The 15,680-nt window shown below is 42.5% G+C and overlaps 1 protein-coding gene across 1 annotated transcript in view; it reads left to right on the top strand.

Annotated features, from left to right (window-relative positions):
• The window catches only part of Klhl14 (kelch like family member 14), a 101,722-nt gene that overhangs the window by 26,719 nt on the left and 59,323 nt on the right, over window positions 1–15,680 (top strand). The window contains exon 2 of the mRNA XM_032886002.1: window positions 2,311–2,432. Coding sequence (XP_032741893.1) covers window positions 2,311–2,432 — 122 coding nt within the window. The remainder of the gene's footprint in view (window positions 1–2,310; window positions 2,433–15,680) is intronic.

The following is a 15,680-nucleotide window of genomic DNA, read 5'->3' on the forward strand; positions in this document are numbered from 1 at the left end:
TGTGCCTTCTTTTCATCCTTAGTGATGGACATCAACACCCCTGTAGAAACACATTAGCAAGATCGGTCCAGGGAAGCTAGGTTTACCAGGGAATAAGATGACTATGACAATACACATGAGCCAAACACATGTTTCATTTGGTCATGTATTAAACAGTACTAAAAAAATAAATATAAGATAGCCTTTTTACTTTTGTTGTTGTTGTTGTTGTTGTTAAGCAAACCACTTCTTAGAGCCCTTTCCTCCATATCAGTTATGTGGAGACTGCCCCCACCTGGGCTCTGACAGCATGTATACACACCTACAATGTTAGGACAGCCACAAAATTGTTACTTCCATTGACCGCTAATTACCGTCACTAACTTACATACATCAACTGCTTTCATCATGACTTCTCTTACACAAATAGAATGCTTGATTGTTTGAGCCCCAAAATAATAGTTTTAAGACTGAAAACCCCATATAATCAATTCTGAGAGCATGCATTTACAATATTGCATGACCCATGAATTACCTGTGCCTTCCAAATAGAAAAGAAGAAAAGCTAGACCCCGGTATTCATTTGCCTTGCAAGTCACTGAAGACTGAAATTAGTACCAAGTGGTAATCTTTGTTGCATCTTCTGTCTGTACATCAGGGTGCCGTTTGAGTGTGGGCTCACTTTGAAGCAGTCGGGCCAATGTGTCTTCACTTTTATTCATTTATATTGAAAGGACGGAAAAATGAGTGTTTCGAGCTGCTGATTGTGTGGGTCATTTATCTATTGGTACAGCTCCCTCTATTGATGCCTAGGAGTGTCATTTTTCCAGAAGGTACTTTTCCTACTGAGGCATGCTCAATGCCCTCCATGCATTCAAAGGCACCAGAGTTTCATTAAAGGAATTCTCTTGTTCCCTTCCTTCATATGGAAATGCCATTAGCGGGATTCAGTTAACTCTGAGGGTTAGGTTCCTAACAAATGCAGGAAGCTTCTATATGCCTATTTCAGCAGGCATCCTTGAGTTCGAACGGACTGGATACGTCATTGTGGATCCAGAGACACACTGTGGGGCTGCGATTAGATTTAAGAGGAACCCTTTTGTATCTATTGACTTTTTTCCTTCAATCATGGTTGTTCCATTTCTCTCCCTGCCAACCACCTTGAGTCTTTCAGGTAAATGAAAAGTTCAATTATATGTAAAGTGAGTGTTAAATCAGCAGGCCCCTTGTGGGGGTCTGGGCTTTCTCTCCCTGCTTCAGTGGCAAGTGTGCTCGATCCATTACTGTTCCTGAGGATTGTACATCCATCAGGTCATGTGGGCTGGCCAGGGTGCATCTTATAGCTTTTACTGCATATGAGACATTGCAGGCCTGTTCTCAGGAACTGCCAGGCAGACTGGGATTCACAGTCACGGTTAATAGCAGCGAATTGCCAGCTCTTGATGGGTGGGTAGTCACTCCTTTCAGTGGTTGCCCCCTGGGGGAGAAGGTAGAAAAACAGAGGGAGGGAATTAGAGTGGCTTTGCACAGTTGAACAAGTTCATGCCGCTGGATCAGTGGCAAGCATTGGCAGGGCTCCACTCTGGGGAGGCTCCCAACGACATCACAGTCTCATTTTTACCAATTGGTGCTGCTGTATTACCAGTGGAGCACAGGGGGAGAGCAGAGGGGAGAGCTAGCCAAAGTGGGGGTGGGGTGGGGATGGAGGCAGACGTTGAAGCTAAATTAAACAAACAAAAACAAAAATGCATGCTCAGACAGGTTCATACACACACACACACACACACACACACACACACACACACACACACACACCCAGCTAGACCCGTGCTAATTGTACCAAACTGGTATTTGAAGTTCCCTGGGTGATTAAAGTATAGACTCCCATACTCTCTGCATAACCTTATTTTTTTCAAGGTTCTTTGAGTGGAGAATGGCTTATAATAATGATTTTGACTAATACATTTTTTGACATGCAACTTGAATGCTTAGGCTGAGTACAACTTTAGAGCATTTCATGTGTACTGAGCTGTAAAGAGTGATGATTTAAAGGGCTAATATAAGGGAAAGGTCGTTCTAGAATGAACCTCTAACAAATTGCATAAAGGAAGCTTATTATTCCATGAGTATAGGGATATGAAGCTCTTCCGATCATTTTTCTCCTTGGTTCAAAAAAAAAAAATGGCTGAGATATGAATGGGAAAGGAAGGAAGGGAATAAAGGAAACAGAAATGTGCAAGTGAGAAACAGTATTTGAGGGTTATGATTTCGTTGCCATAAAGGACTCTGCGCTAATGCAGTTATTCCTCTCCTCTTTTGTTTTGGGTGAAGAATTCGCTCTAACAAGAAAATGCTGCTGTTGGTTGGAGGGTTGCCTCCCGGACCAGACCGGCTCCCCAGCAATCTGGTTCAGTATTATGATGACGAAAAGAAGACATGGAAAATACTCACAAGTGAGTGCGCTTACTTATTTCCTTGCCTGTGTGTTTCAGGTTGGAGCTGTCTTGATGAATTAAAAAAACACAGTTAAATCAAATCAGACACTGTATCGATCTGCTACCCTTTGGAGGTTTGTTTGCGTATCATGGGAGATTTAGAGTAAAAGACTAAATTAACATTGCCGAGGTAGCCAATTTGGTAGACGAACGGGCCTAAATGAAAGCTGGTCTGGTTTGTGTTTCTGTGACTGTCAGAATGGATGGGGGCAGTGCAGGGAGCAGAAATCGTCCCCTAGAAGTGCTTCAGTTGGAGAGCTTTGTCGTCACTGATACAAACCTGAAAGGTTGTTTAGTAACACTAGTGAGTTTTCTCCAAACAAAACGGTAGGTAGCTTAGCTCATTATTGGTTACCAACATCAATTTGCCCTTTAAGCATCCTTGCCCACCTTCAGTCTAGAAGACCAGGTATTTCCAGAAATGGCCTCCTTAGACTGCTCCAAAGCTTGATGGACAGATACATTCATGGCTTCCCTCAGCTCCCTTAAACTGTGCTCGCAAATGTCCAGCCAAGGCTCTCTTCTCCTCTTGAAGGGTGATCGTGTTTTACAGCAGAACTCTTGCCCTGGGCACTGAGATTTGGAGCGTATTGTTGTATCGGTTATGATTCCTGATCTGATGCAGTCACGGAATCAAAAATCATCGTTTCTTGAGTGCAGTAGGCTGCCCACACGAGTCCCCTTGTGGGCACAGTGGCTGCACTGGTCAATAAAACTAAATTTTAACTGTCAAAATTGCCCGGAGCTGTATAGATAAAATAATAAATGAACAATTTTGATCCATGAATCAAAGCCATACATTTAAACCCAACAAAAGTGAAAGTTAACTTCCTTGCGTGTACGTCCTTAAAGCATTTGTGTATTTTAGCAGATCGTTCTTGTAAAAGCATTTCCTTGGCTCTTCCCGAAAGCCCCTTAAACTAACAGGAACAGTGGTAGTTCTCCCTTAAGAGCAGAAGAGGAGAGAATTGTAAGGTGGGGCTGAAACAATATACTCAGGAGCTGGCCTACACCCAGCAAAACCAGCAGTAGCATGGTCCAGGCACTGCTCAAGAAGGCTCCCTGGATGCCAGTATAGTGTGGTTGCAGTAAGGGGCTGCCTGGCAAGAAACAGCAAGATTAAGTGGGGAGAGGAGGAAGAAAAATAAGTTAATGATGTCTTTCAAATGCTTTAGATTCTCTTTGGAGTGAAAATAACATCTACCATTGCTTAGATATCTTAGTAAGAATGTCTTTTAAACCAGCTGTATTCTGAAGGTGTGTCAGAAACTAAAGCCAAAATAAGAACAGGGAGCATCTGATTGACAGCGAACTCCTGAACAGATGACGTGCAAACTCAAAGGATAGCTGGGAAAAGGACAAAGAGATTTCCAGAGAGAAAGAACATGGAAAGAACACAAGGGATACCATGATTTTCAACTCCACTAATAAAAGATAATTATTGACAAACCTCTGCTTTCCTAGATACTCCACACTACATCCAACTTGAGATTTACTTGAGACCCTCCAGCCCAGAAAGAAGGATCACAAACAGCATCCCCGAAGGCCATATGTTTGATTATTTTTACATTTACTTATTGGTTTATTTGTTTGTGGTGTGTGGAGAGGGGCACCGCCATGTGAATGGGAGGTCAGTAGGCAGCCTGGAGGAATCCATCTTCTCCCGTGGCCACGTGGGTGCTGGGGATCAAACAGATCAACAGACTTGGCAGCCAGAGCCTTTATCCACTGACCCATTTCATCAGCCCTTTCATGCTAAGCCGCGCTCAGAGATACATTATCAGGTTCGTCGCCCAAAGTGAGACAGTTTTGGTCATGAAAGGGGACCTGTAAATTATATCATAGGCTGCAGCATGAGTCAACTGATCTAGAACTTCTATATTGCTTGAAAGTATCTGCTTTCATGACTATAAAGCACAAGCTCTCAAATCTGGACTTGAACACAGATCTCTTACTTCGAGCTCGCCATACTCTGGGTCACTCTCTTACTTGTCAATCACTTGAGTGTTGGCAAATAACATTGCACTTACACATCATCCAGCATGCAGCACGTACTCAATACATTGCAAATGTCATCACTGTTTTCACTGCTACTACCAGTGTTAGCACGGGTGCTGTTTTAATACTGGGTGTTAAGTCAATCCCTACAACGTCTCCATGCCAAGTAGAAAATAATACTTCAGCCTGTTCCTCCAGAGTAGAAAATTCATTTTCCATAGTTTTCATATGGAATAATTTATTTCAGATGGAATAATTTACAGAGTGGGTAAAACTACTGGGCGGTCACCTATCAACACAACTCATGTGGAATGAGATAAAGATACACACGTAGTGACATAAATGAGTTCCTACAGTGAGAACGTGCTTACGGACCTCGAACCTTCCTCATATCCTGACGCTCACTCAGAGATCTGAAATAGCTCTGAAATGAGAATGTGCTTTCCTAGTACTCTTCATTTTTCTGGGATTTGTGCATTAAAAACATACTTTACTTGCTGCGAGACTGGGACCCTGTGGCCCCAAGTGACAGCAGTGTTTCCACATTTGTTAAAGAAAGGATGCTAATTTGACATGGATCATTTTTGTTGGTTTGCATTTGTTAGACTGAATTAGAAATTTATCCAAATCTGGGGTGGGGGTGTCATAGCCATCTCGGGGTTCCATGTTATTTGAGACAGGAAATTATAAATGAGAAACAAAAGTCTCTCTTTAGGAAATAAGAATATCCAAAGTCTTCTAGGGATTGTAGAATGTTCTGCTGCCATTCTTTTGACAGTAGTGCTAAGCTAGTTCTCCGAGGGGGGAAGGGTGACAGTTCAAGGTGAGTAACCATCTATTTCCTCAGTCTTCTAGCTTAGGGTCTGCTTGTTCATGCAAAGACTGTCCTCATGCAGACTAAAGAGTCAGCCATCAAGCTCCTGGAGTTAGCTAGTCTCTGAGCCTTGGAGTATTTTTCCCACTTAGCTGGAGCAAGAATTTCTCACTGTCTTGCAGACATGTGTCCCTCCCAAAGAGACTGCTACCTAGCCAGTCACACCCATTGCCTTATGGGAGCTACTTCATTTGCATACATTATACAACAAAGGGGAAGCAAAAGGACTTAGGGATCATTACTTAAGAAAAAATAAACTGAAGAGTACAGGTGAGCTACAGGAGGGAAAGAATATCCGTGTAACGCTGGAATAAAACTTCAAGCACCGTAGATGTATCCCAGTGATAGAGCACTTGCCTAGAATACATAAGTACCCAAGTTCAAATACCGCCATTACAAAATCGATCAATAAATAGAGGAGTAGGGGCTTGATCCACCCAGAGCTACTCTTCCAGAGGACCTAGCTTTGATTCCCAGTGCCCACATCGGGGTTCACATTGCTATTGTTCTAGTTACAGAGAATCTGGCACATCCACTTGACCTCCATGGGCAGCAGACACACACGCAGGCAAAATATACACATAGAGTAAGCCAATCTTTTTTAGAAGAAAGGGGAAATTGAGATGCACTTTTATTCATTTTTATTTTGCAGAGTTCTTTCTTAGTCTTTAGCAAAATTTCCCATTTTATTCTTTCTTTAAAGAATTATTTTACGTATGGGAGTGCACTGCCGCTCTCTTCAGACACACCAGATGAGGGCATTGGATTCCATTACAGATGGTTGTGAGCCACCATGTGGTTGCTGGGATTTGAACCCAGGAACTCTGGAAGAGCAGTCAGTGCTCTTAACTGCTGAGTTGTCTCTCCCCACCCCCATGTTATTCTTAATTTCTTAGAAAGCAGTAGGGGGGCATGAATGCCATAATGGCTGAGGTAGAAAAGCAGATCTCCTACCTTGCAAGCCCTCAGTCTTTGGCACAAAATTCAAACCAGTCAACTCCCTCGGCCTCTGTGTACTTTTTGTAACTGAGTTCTTGGTACACACTCAAGTTTTGACAAAGCTCACATGTAGAAGGCCCTGAACCATTTTCCAGGCGACAGTGTTGAAAACCTGAGGTTTGTCACTCCTGTTCTGAACAGGCACGTTCCTTTTGCTGATAGGTCAAGGCACTTCCCGTGAGCAAATTCCCTTTCTCCTACATTGCAGATAAGGGTTCTAGTTAGCGCATGCGCACGTGCGTGCGTGCGTGCGTGCGTGCGTGCGTGCGTTCTTCCTTCTCTGAGTAATTACAGAGAAGTTAATGTCAGAACGTAGATGTGTGCTCATGGGTGCCTGTGAGGATGTCCCCTTTGGTAACCTTAGGGTGAAAATAAATGAGCTGAGCTCGTTCTTTCTTTTTCTAATGTTTACATTTTTAAGTTAAGTTTTACTTAGCATTCAAAGGAATGGATTTTTACATTTATTTGTTTTTTTTTTTTTTTATTTAATGTATATGAGTGCTCTGTCTGCATGAACAGCTACATGCCAGAAGAGGGCATCAGATCTGGTTGTGAGGCAGCATGTGGTTGCTGGGAATTGAATTCAAGATCTCTGAAAGAGCAGCCAGTGTTCTTAACCATTGAGCCTTCTCTCCAGCCCGAAGGAATGGATTTTATTACGGCACTTTCATAGATATATCCCAGTTTGCTTTGCTTCTGTTTTTCTCCCTTCCCCTCTGCTCTCCTGTGTCCCTCTCTTCTCTTGCTGGGGGTTTGGGGGGGACCCTTCCCTCCTCCAAACAACCACTTCCGCCTTCGTGTCACAGGGACTCGATTACCCCTCTCTCCTCCATCTCCCGGTCTCCCTCCATCTTCTCTATGAAACGGTCCTCTCTCCATTTTCATGACACACACACACACACACACACACACACACACACACACACACACACACACACACACACACACACACACACACACACACACACACACACACACACACACACACACACACACACACACACACACACACACACACACACACACACACACACACACACCTATTTTTTCTGTAAATAGCAAATAAGAGGCAATAAGAAAGTAACTAAATAGCTACATATGACACTGACCTCTGGTTCCCACAGATAAATGCAGGTTCGATCACATTCTCTAATAAGACACAGAGTAGTGTACGTGCTGCTTTTTGGTGGAGCACTAACTCCGTGTGCTAACACAACCAGTGGGGCTTCTTCCCTCGATTCTTCTGTTTCTTGAGTTCAGTCAGCTTCTGTCCTTTGAGAAAATAGAAAAGTTAGTCAAAAGGCTAATGTGTGTGTGTGTGTGTGTGTGTGTGTGTGTGTGTGTGTGTAACTGTGGATAGAACACAGTGCATGTGTGGTCAGAATACAGCTTGCGAGAATCAGTTCTCTTGTACTGTGTGGGTCCCACGGACCTAACTCAGGCTGTCAGGTTCGGCAGCAAGCTCCTTTACCTGCTCAGCCTTCGCAAAAGCCCTAATAATTGTTTATGATTAACCTATTCAAGAAAATAAGTAAGTTCGGGTGTTTTTGGGGTGTGTGTGTGTGTGTGTGTGTGTGTGTGTGTGTCCTTTTATTTATAGTATCTTTTTTACCAGAAATTCCAAGCTACAAATTATTTAAAATAATCAGACCACTTGACAGGAAGATAATCCATAGAAAATGAATCCTGCATTTCAGGAGAAACCGAGAAAAACATTGGGATGCTTCCAAATCATTTGAGAAAATGCCCAGGAGGACTTTAGACCTACTAGCAGCCCTTACCCATCCACAAAGCAAAGAGTCAGTCTTGTGACCGACCAGGTGAACCATGACATCGATCTCTCCTCTCAGTAACCCAAGGGGATCACTACAACATACAGTGAGCTACAGAGGAGACTAGAAAACACCAGCTATCTGTGGGGATACAAAGTGGGTGGGCCCTCACCTAAACCGGGGTGTTACGGGAGCTCTCTTAAAGTGACCCTTAATTTGGAGAAAATGGGTAAGAGTTAGCTAGGTAAAAGGAAAAGCATTTTGGTAAGAGGAATACCTCAGAATACCAGAGAACATTTTGACACCGATGGGAACTGAAAGCTCTAGGAACATCTAAGCTTAGTATGTGACAGACCTGAAAACTTAACCAAGAAGCATGTCACATCAAGAAATTGTCCAGACTGGTTCAAGAATTAAGAATTTGGAATTAATTACTTCACTGGAAGGGTGTTTGCCTAGCATGTGGAAGGCCATTGGCTCTCCAGCCACACAGGGAGAAATGAAGACAAACTAGTTACTTGGGTTTACCTGATTTAGGGGTTAGCGAAAACATGATGATATAAGTCATTTATATCATGGTGTGGCAATTGTCTCACAGCTTGGAATTTGAGATCAGGAAGCAATTGTTCCCATGGCTTTTGGCAAAAAACAAAAATAGAAAGAATTGTGCCTTGACTTTTTTAAATATGTTACCACCTAATTTTACCTTCAATGAGCTCACTCTAATTTGAAATACATGGCTGTGCATTGCTATATATCTTGAATTATTTGCTGCTGAAGATTCACGCACCAATGCTTTAGTGGATTTTTCATAGATTTTTTTTTAAATGTATGTGTGGTGGCCACTCCCAATCCTGTGTTTCAAGGGAGCTGGATGCCTGAAAAAGCCAGTAGGCTTGCTTTGACTTTCTCTTGTTTATTTCCAGCTTATACTTCCCTTAAATATAGTAATTGCTTTTTCTCCAGCGAGCAGCTTGTGTACAAATAATTCCAACGCCTTCTTCACACACAGGCTGTGGGGTTTGCTATTGAGTGTGGCTTGGAGATATAATTCATTAAGGCTTTTTAGACGTCCTGTATCATTTGTAGGTAAACTATAAATAGGGTATGGGAAACCTTTAAATATAAGCCCTCACCCAAGCAACTTTATTCCCTTACCAAATATAACTGATGTCTCCTCTGTTACATGAGCTGAAACAGAGATTACCACGCCCTTACCAAGTTTAGACTTTTGTGGATAAAAGCAGCATTAACCAAAGTATCAGTGTATTATGCCAAAGCATGACAGTGTCCTAGAAGAGTGATAATATAGAAAAGTCTCAGAATGGAGGGACATGGTGCACTATAGGAGTTGTGGTAAGCATCACCAAGGAACAGGCACTGGAGCTGAGAATTAAAGGCAGGCAGAGGTCCAGGTAGAGATGAGAAGGGAGATTTCTCAAATAGTTAAAACTGAATACATGATACTTCAAGAAAACAAGTCTGGGGCTGGGAAGATGGCTGTGTCCGTACAGTGCTTGCTGTGTAGCCAGGAAGACCAGAGTTCTGTCCCAACACATGCGTGAAAAGATGCACAAGTGATACACATAGTTATGTCAGCACAAAGAGAGGGGATTGCCTGCGAACACGGACAGTCAGCCTAACCATGGACAAGGCCCAAACCCCTGTGAGATATCCTGCTTCCCAAAGAAAGGTGGTTAGGAGGCTAATCTCTGGCTGCCACATGTGAACATACATGTGAACACTTACCAACACACACAGATGTGTACCAGCACAAACACACATCTGCACCTACACACACACACACACACACACACACACACACACACACACACACACACACATGAGGCTAGGAACGACCTGGCTAAAGTGCTCAGCACAATACAGCCACACAGCAACTTCTATGAAAGGCTCACAGTTTCAGACTCCACGTCACGTGTGGAGAGGAGGTGCCATGTACAGAGCCACTGCAGAGCAGAAATGAGAGCAATAGCCTCTGGGTCTCCATCAAACCATGGTATGTCAGTCCATCTGACCACAAAATGCTATTAGTCACCCAAGTCCAAGCACATGAGATTTAATCTGGGCTGACCCACTGTAGCCATGAAAATCTACACGGATCCAGTGTCCCCGACATAGTAGCAAGTTTATAAAATAGAACTAATACAGGTTAAATGAACCAAAGCAATTGATGCTTAGGGGTCAAGAATATAATCTAGGTTTAAGGAATAAACTGCACATTCTGATGTGTGAGCCACAGGGTTTACATACATGATTTCTGGCAAGTTATAATTCAATGCAATTTATCTGTATCTTGGAAGCTATATACACACATGTGACTACTCATACATTTGCACACACACACATACACACAAATTAGCACTTCTAGAAACAGGTAGATCTAAGGTGAAATATATCTTCAGGCATTTGTTGCCCGGATCATGGGTTTCTTACTTTCTGATCCTGTTTTCTCATTTGCAAATTAAGCTAATTATACTCACTTCATAGGATTCTTCCTGGAATCATACTATTCAAATAAATCTCCAAGTTCAATACATAGACCGTAGTTCTTCTCAGTCAATTTTATTCTACTTTAGTTTAATTTATGTTCTTTAAATTAAAAAACAATATTTTATGTATATGACTGTTTTGCCTGTTGTTTATCTCTATACTGTGTGTGTATCCAGTGTCCATGGATATCAGAAGATGTCATTGGATCCCCTGGGGGTGGAGATACAATTGTGAGAATGTGCATGTGTTTTAGGAACCAAACCCAGGTATTTTGGAAGAGCAGCCCGTGCTCTTAACCACTGGGCCATCCCTCCCGCCCAACTTATATTCTTTCATAACCAAGTAAAAAATAAAAATAAAAAATTTGACTCATGTTCACAAAGGTTTGGGAAATAAGACACACCATAACCAATCCCATGAAGCATCTGTGTATCGCTCATGTGGGCTTGGCTATGCTCTGGTAATAAAGGACTAATATTTTAGAGAGTGTAAATAACAAAACAATCAGTTCCTCACTCCATCCACACGTTGAACACATGTTGGCTCTTAGCCTCCGCTCCACGGGGTCATTTAGGGGTCCAAGCACATGGACTCCAGATGAACACAGAGGGAATATGGCACCCAGACCTGTGCTGGAGCAGAGATGAGTTGTTGGTTGGACTCTAACACATGACTCTACTTCCTGCGAAGGCTCTGTCAGCCTCATAGGGTTCAGGGAAAGAACCAGAGCATTAGACGGACCAAGCATTGCTCCTTCTGTATCTTTCTTTCCCATGAGTACTCATGCTCCTCATGTTATGCTCAGAATAGCCAAGTCCCTTCCCAGCATCCTCCGGTCTCCTCATGTGGAGAGCTCTGAGTGATGGCCTCCAGTCTCCTTATGTGGAGAGCTCTGGGCAATGGCCTCCAGTCTCCTTATGTGGAGAGCTCTGGATGACAGCCTCCAGTCTCTTGTGCAGAGCTCTGGATGACTAAATGATGGCCTCCAGTCTCCTCTTGTGGAGAGCTCTGGGCAATGGCCTCCAGTCTCCTTATGCGAAGAGTTCTGGATGATGGCCTCCAGTCTCCTCATGTGCAGAGCTCTAGGCGATAGTGTATCGTCCCACCATCTAGCTTATTTGAGATTTTTCTTGATCTGGACCCAAAACAAAAGACAAATAGAGATTGTGAGGGGAATCTGTTGAGGGATGGCTCTGTCCTACTACTGGGTCCCCTTCAGCTTAGCTTCCAACCCTTTGTTCTTTGCAGCCATAGGCTCAACTCCATGGAGACAATTTTCCATTCCCCTCATTGGCCATACCTGAAGTAAGGCTGAGGCATGTACTTTTAGGATGTGGGTTTCGAGGGAGAAAAATATTTTCCTAGCTACATTTAACATTAATAAATAATTAGAGGATGAGGCACCGTGGTGCACAAGTTTAATCCCAGCACTTGGGAGGCAGAGGCAGGTGAATCCTGTAGTACATCCAGGTTAACCTTATCCCTGATGAACTTACAAATAAATGAGACTCCAACTGTGGTTATTTTATTTGGCCTTGACAACCATTTATCTCCTCAGCACTGTTCCCCAAATACTTGCTATTTCTTTTGGCCATGTGCTCCTGGTCCATCTTCTCTCTTGGCACCTGCCTCATCCTCTCTCTTCTCTCCTCATTCTCTCCCTTCTCCAGTGCTCATTCAGATAACTCAAGCAAACAAGCAAACAAACAAACAAACAAAACGAAACAAAACCACCTGCTTCTGGTTCCTCTAGTAATTGGCTGGACGCATGTTTATTTAACCAATAGTTTTAAATTAAGGAACAAGTTTAGCACAACAAAAGCTGGGAACCAAGAGAATTCCTTTATAGGCCTAGAATTTAGCATTACAATACATAGCAATAGATCAAACCTCAACAAATATCTATGAGTTCAAGGCCAGGCAGGTCTACATAGTGAGTTCCAGGACAGCCAGAACTATGTACAGAGACCCCTTCTTTAAAATAGACAAATAAATGGGAATATTTGGGTTTGAGTATGTAATTCTTAGCAGCTTCTTTGAATTATGTTGGTGGATTTTTTGGAATTTAAGGCTTTAGAAAATGACAGTTGCTGTCATATGTCTATCCAGTGCGTGACTTACAATCATGTCCACATTTATTTTCTGATATATTTTAAGTTTTTTTTTTGTTTGTTTTATTTGCCTCTGTTTCCTACCTTTTCACAGACATTCATGAGTGCATGCACACACCCTTCTAATGCTCTCTTGGTAAATTTTTCTTTTTCACTGTTTCTTGAGTACAGTTTACTCATTCTTAATTGAATTTTTCTTTTTAAAAATTTATTTATTACTGTGGTATTTGTGTGTTTGCATGTGTTGGGAGTGAGAGTATAGTGTATTTATGGTACAGGAAATGTGTGTTCAGAGGACAACCCTGGGACTTAGTTCTGTCCTTCCACCATGGGTTCCAGTGGTCAAACTCAGGTCATAGCAAGCACCTGAACCTCCCGAGTCATCTCACCAACCCCCTTAACTGAAATTTTCTTCCCTGACAACCAAACTCAATGAAACTACTGTGGAAAAATAGAGCTTTAATTTGTGTTTGTCGTGAATCAAGCTTTTGTTTACACATTTGGTTAAAATTCTAAATTTCATCTTTTGCCAGATAGGGACATTCAAAGCTGTGTTTACACACACACACACACACACACACACACACACACACGGACAGGGTTGGGACAGAGACAGACAGACAAAGATTTCTGGGTTCTGTTTCCTTTCAGTTCCATTTAGAAATGAGCAAATTATTTCCTGAGATCCTTTCTTAAAACAAGCTTATCAAGTGCAGCTGACAACCACCAATGCATGTGACCAACAGTGTGTTTTCCAAGCTCTGCCTTAAAGTTGAAGGCTCACTAAACAACCCATTAGCCTTCCAACAAGGAACAGATGTCATCAAGTAGTCTTTCTATACCCCGGCAAGACCCTCCTTCTTTCCTGCACCCCATAAGAACTCCCTCATCACTGGCCAGGGGTCCCTTTTGGGATTCACACCTGCATCTGTCAATTAAACATTCACAATCACCTCAGAACTGTACCAAGATATGTACATGCGTATGGCAGGTTAGGTGGGATGTGTTCTACATCCTGTTCTTGTTCTCACATTACTAGAAATTGATTCTTAAGGCTTCTCATTAAAGCATCATGTTCCACCCCAAATTATAAGGCCACACCTAACTCCAATGTACATCAAGGACTGTCTTGCCAAGTTATCAGGAGAAGGATCAAAATATTCATTAATTTTGTTTCTTCTATATCCTGTTCTAACCACTCTAATTTCCACTGAATCCACACTGGGGAAACCAAAAGTGAAGAGCATGCTCCTGGGATAGACTCCTTTTTATGCAGTCCAAGTTCAAAGCCCAAGGACGGCACTGAGCATGTGTGGGGTGGTCTTTCCAGCTCAGTTAATGTAATCAGGACAGTCTCTCACAGGTGTTCCCTAGGCTTTCCTCCTAGGAGGTTCTAGAGCTTGTCAAATTGACTATCAGTCTCATCGTTCACAACCTCCCACCACGTAACTATTATCTAATTGGTTGTTGGGTTTTGTTGTTGTTGTTTTGTTTTTTGCAGTGTTCGCTTGTTCTGAGAACAAACACAGTGCTTTGCATACGTTATGCAAGTGACCCCTCGGGGCTATATCTGCAACCAACCCCGTAATATTTAATACCCTGTCTTATTCTATTTTTTTTTTTACTGCTAATAACTCAATACTAGAAACCGGGTAAGTTTTAAAGAGGTTGATCGTAGCTCAAAGTTATTGTCAAGGTCAAAAAATCGATCGTGCCAGGAGACTTCTTCCTGGCAGAGTCCTAAAGTAACACAGAGTATCACAAATGTGCTCCGGCGCCTTCATCCCCAGTAGAGTACCATGGAGTTTCCTCTTTGATAGCCTTATCCCAGCCCCGGAAGTCTTCAAACCCAAATCAATACAGCACAGCATCTCATTCTGCATATGTTGGGCTCACTCTTGCAACATGCGAAGTATTCTCATGCATTCAATGCGAACGTTTTAGTAAAGATAAATAGCTCTCTCATGCTCTTTCGGCATCTTCTGACTCAGAACAACTTCTGTCAGGGTTGGTGCTAACTGTCCCCAAATTAGATGCCTCTTGAGTAAAGAAAATGTTTAGAAGGAATATTCAAATCCTTCAAATAATTTAAATGTGGTTGAGTTAATACAGTGTCCCTATTTTTACTATTTGTATGTCAAATGTGCATCTATACTGTAGGCACACAGATCCATACTGCTGTAGATAAAAACCACACAGATATATTCATTCGATCAGGGAGTTTTTACTTAAACAAAAGAGGAGCCAGGCATGGTGGTATATACCGGTAACCCCAGCACTCCATAGGCTGAGGCACGAAGATTAAGAGTTTGTGGAAACAGGGTGAGCTTAAAACAAGTTTGGACTATGAAGTAAGATCCTGTATCCCCCAAATAAAATGAGAGTGACAATAGCTTTAACAATAGCCACCAAGAGTAATAAAAAGATGGTTTTGATGATAAGTGACTACTATATGTGAAAATCTACAATTTTTTTTAAAGTAGAAGGACCAAACATAGTATCATGTCTGTAATTCACTTGGCAGGCTGAGGCAGGAGGAGCGCCTGAGTTCTAGGACAGCCTGGGCTACATAGTGAGCAGTAATGAAAGCAAAGTGCTTCCAGGGATACTGTCGCTTTTCTAATCCATGAGATGGCCCTATGGTGATGTCATTTATCAAATGTATCTCTCATGAATTCGAGGTTTGCTGTACCACAGCAAACTGACTCCCACTCTGGGGAATGCATGGCCGCTCTGCCACCACACCTCCATTCTCATTAACTGTTTTAACTGCTATGAACTGCTGTGCTACCATAAGAACCGTGCAAATCAAGGGTGTCTATGCGATCTGCATCTACGGTAATGCATACTGTTTGCATATGAAACAGATGTTCGAAGACTGGACTCAGCTGGCATAAAGGTTGCTTTCCTGAAAGGAGGGGCAGACACGTCCTTAGATCTA

This window comes from Rattus rattus, chromosome 15, assembly GCF_011064425.1.
Source record: "Rattus rattus isolate New Zealand chromosome 15, Rrattus_CSIRO_v1, whole genome shotgun sequence".
NCBI lineage: Eukaryota > Metazoa > Chordata > Mammalia > Rodentia > Muridae > Rattus > Rattus rattus.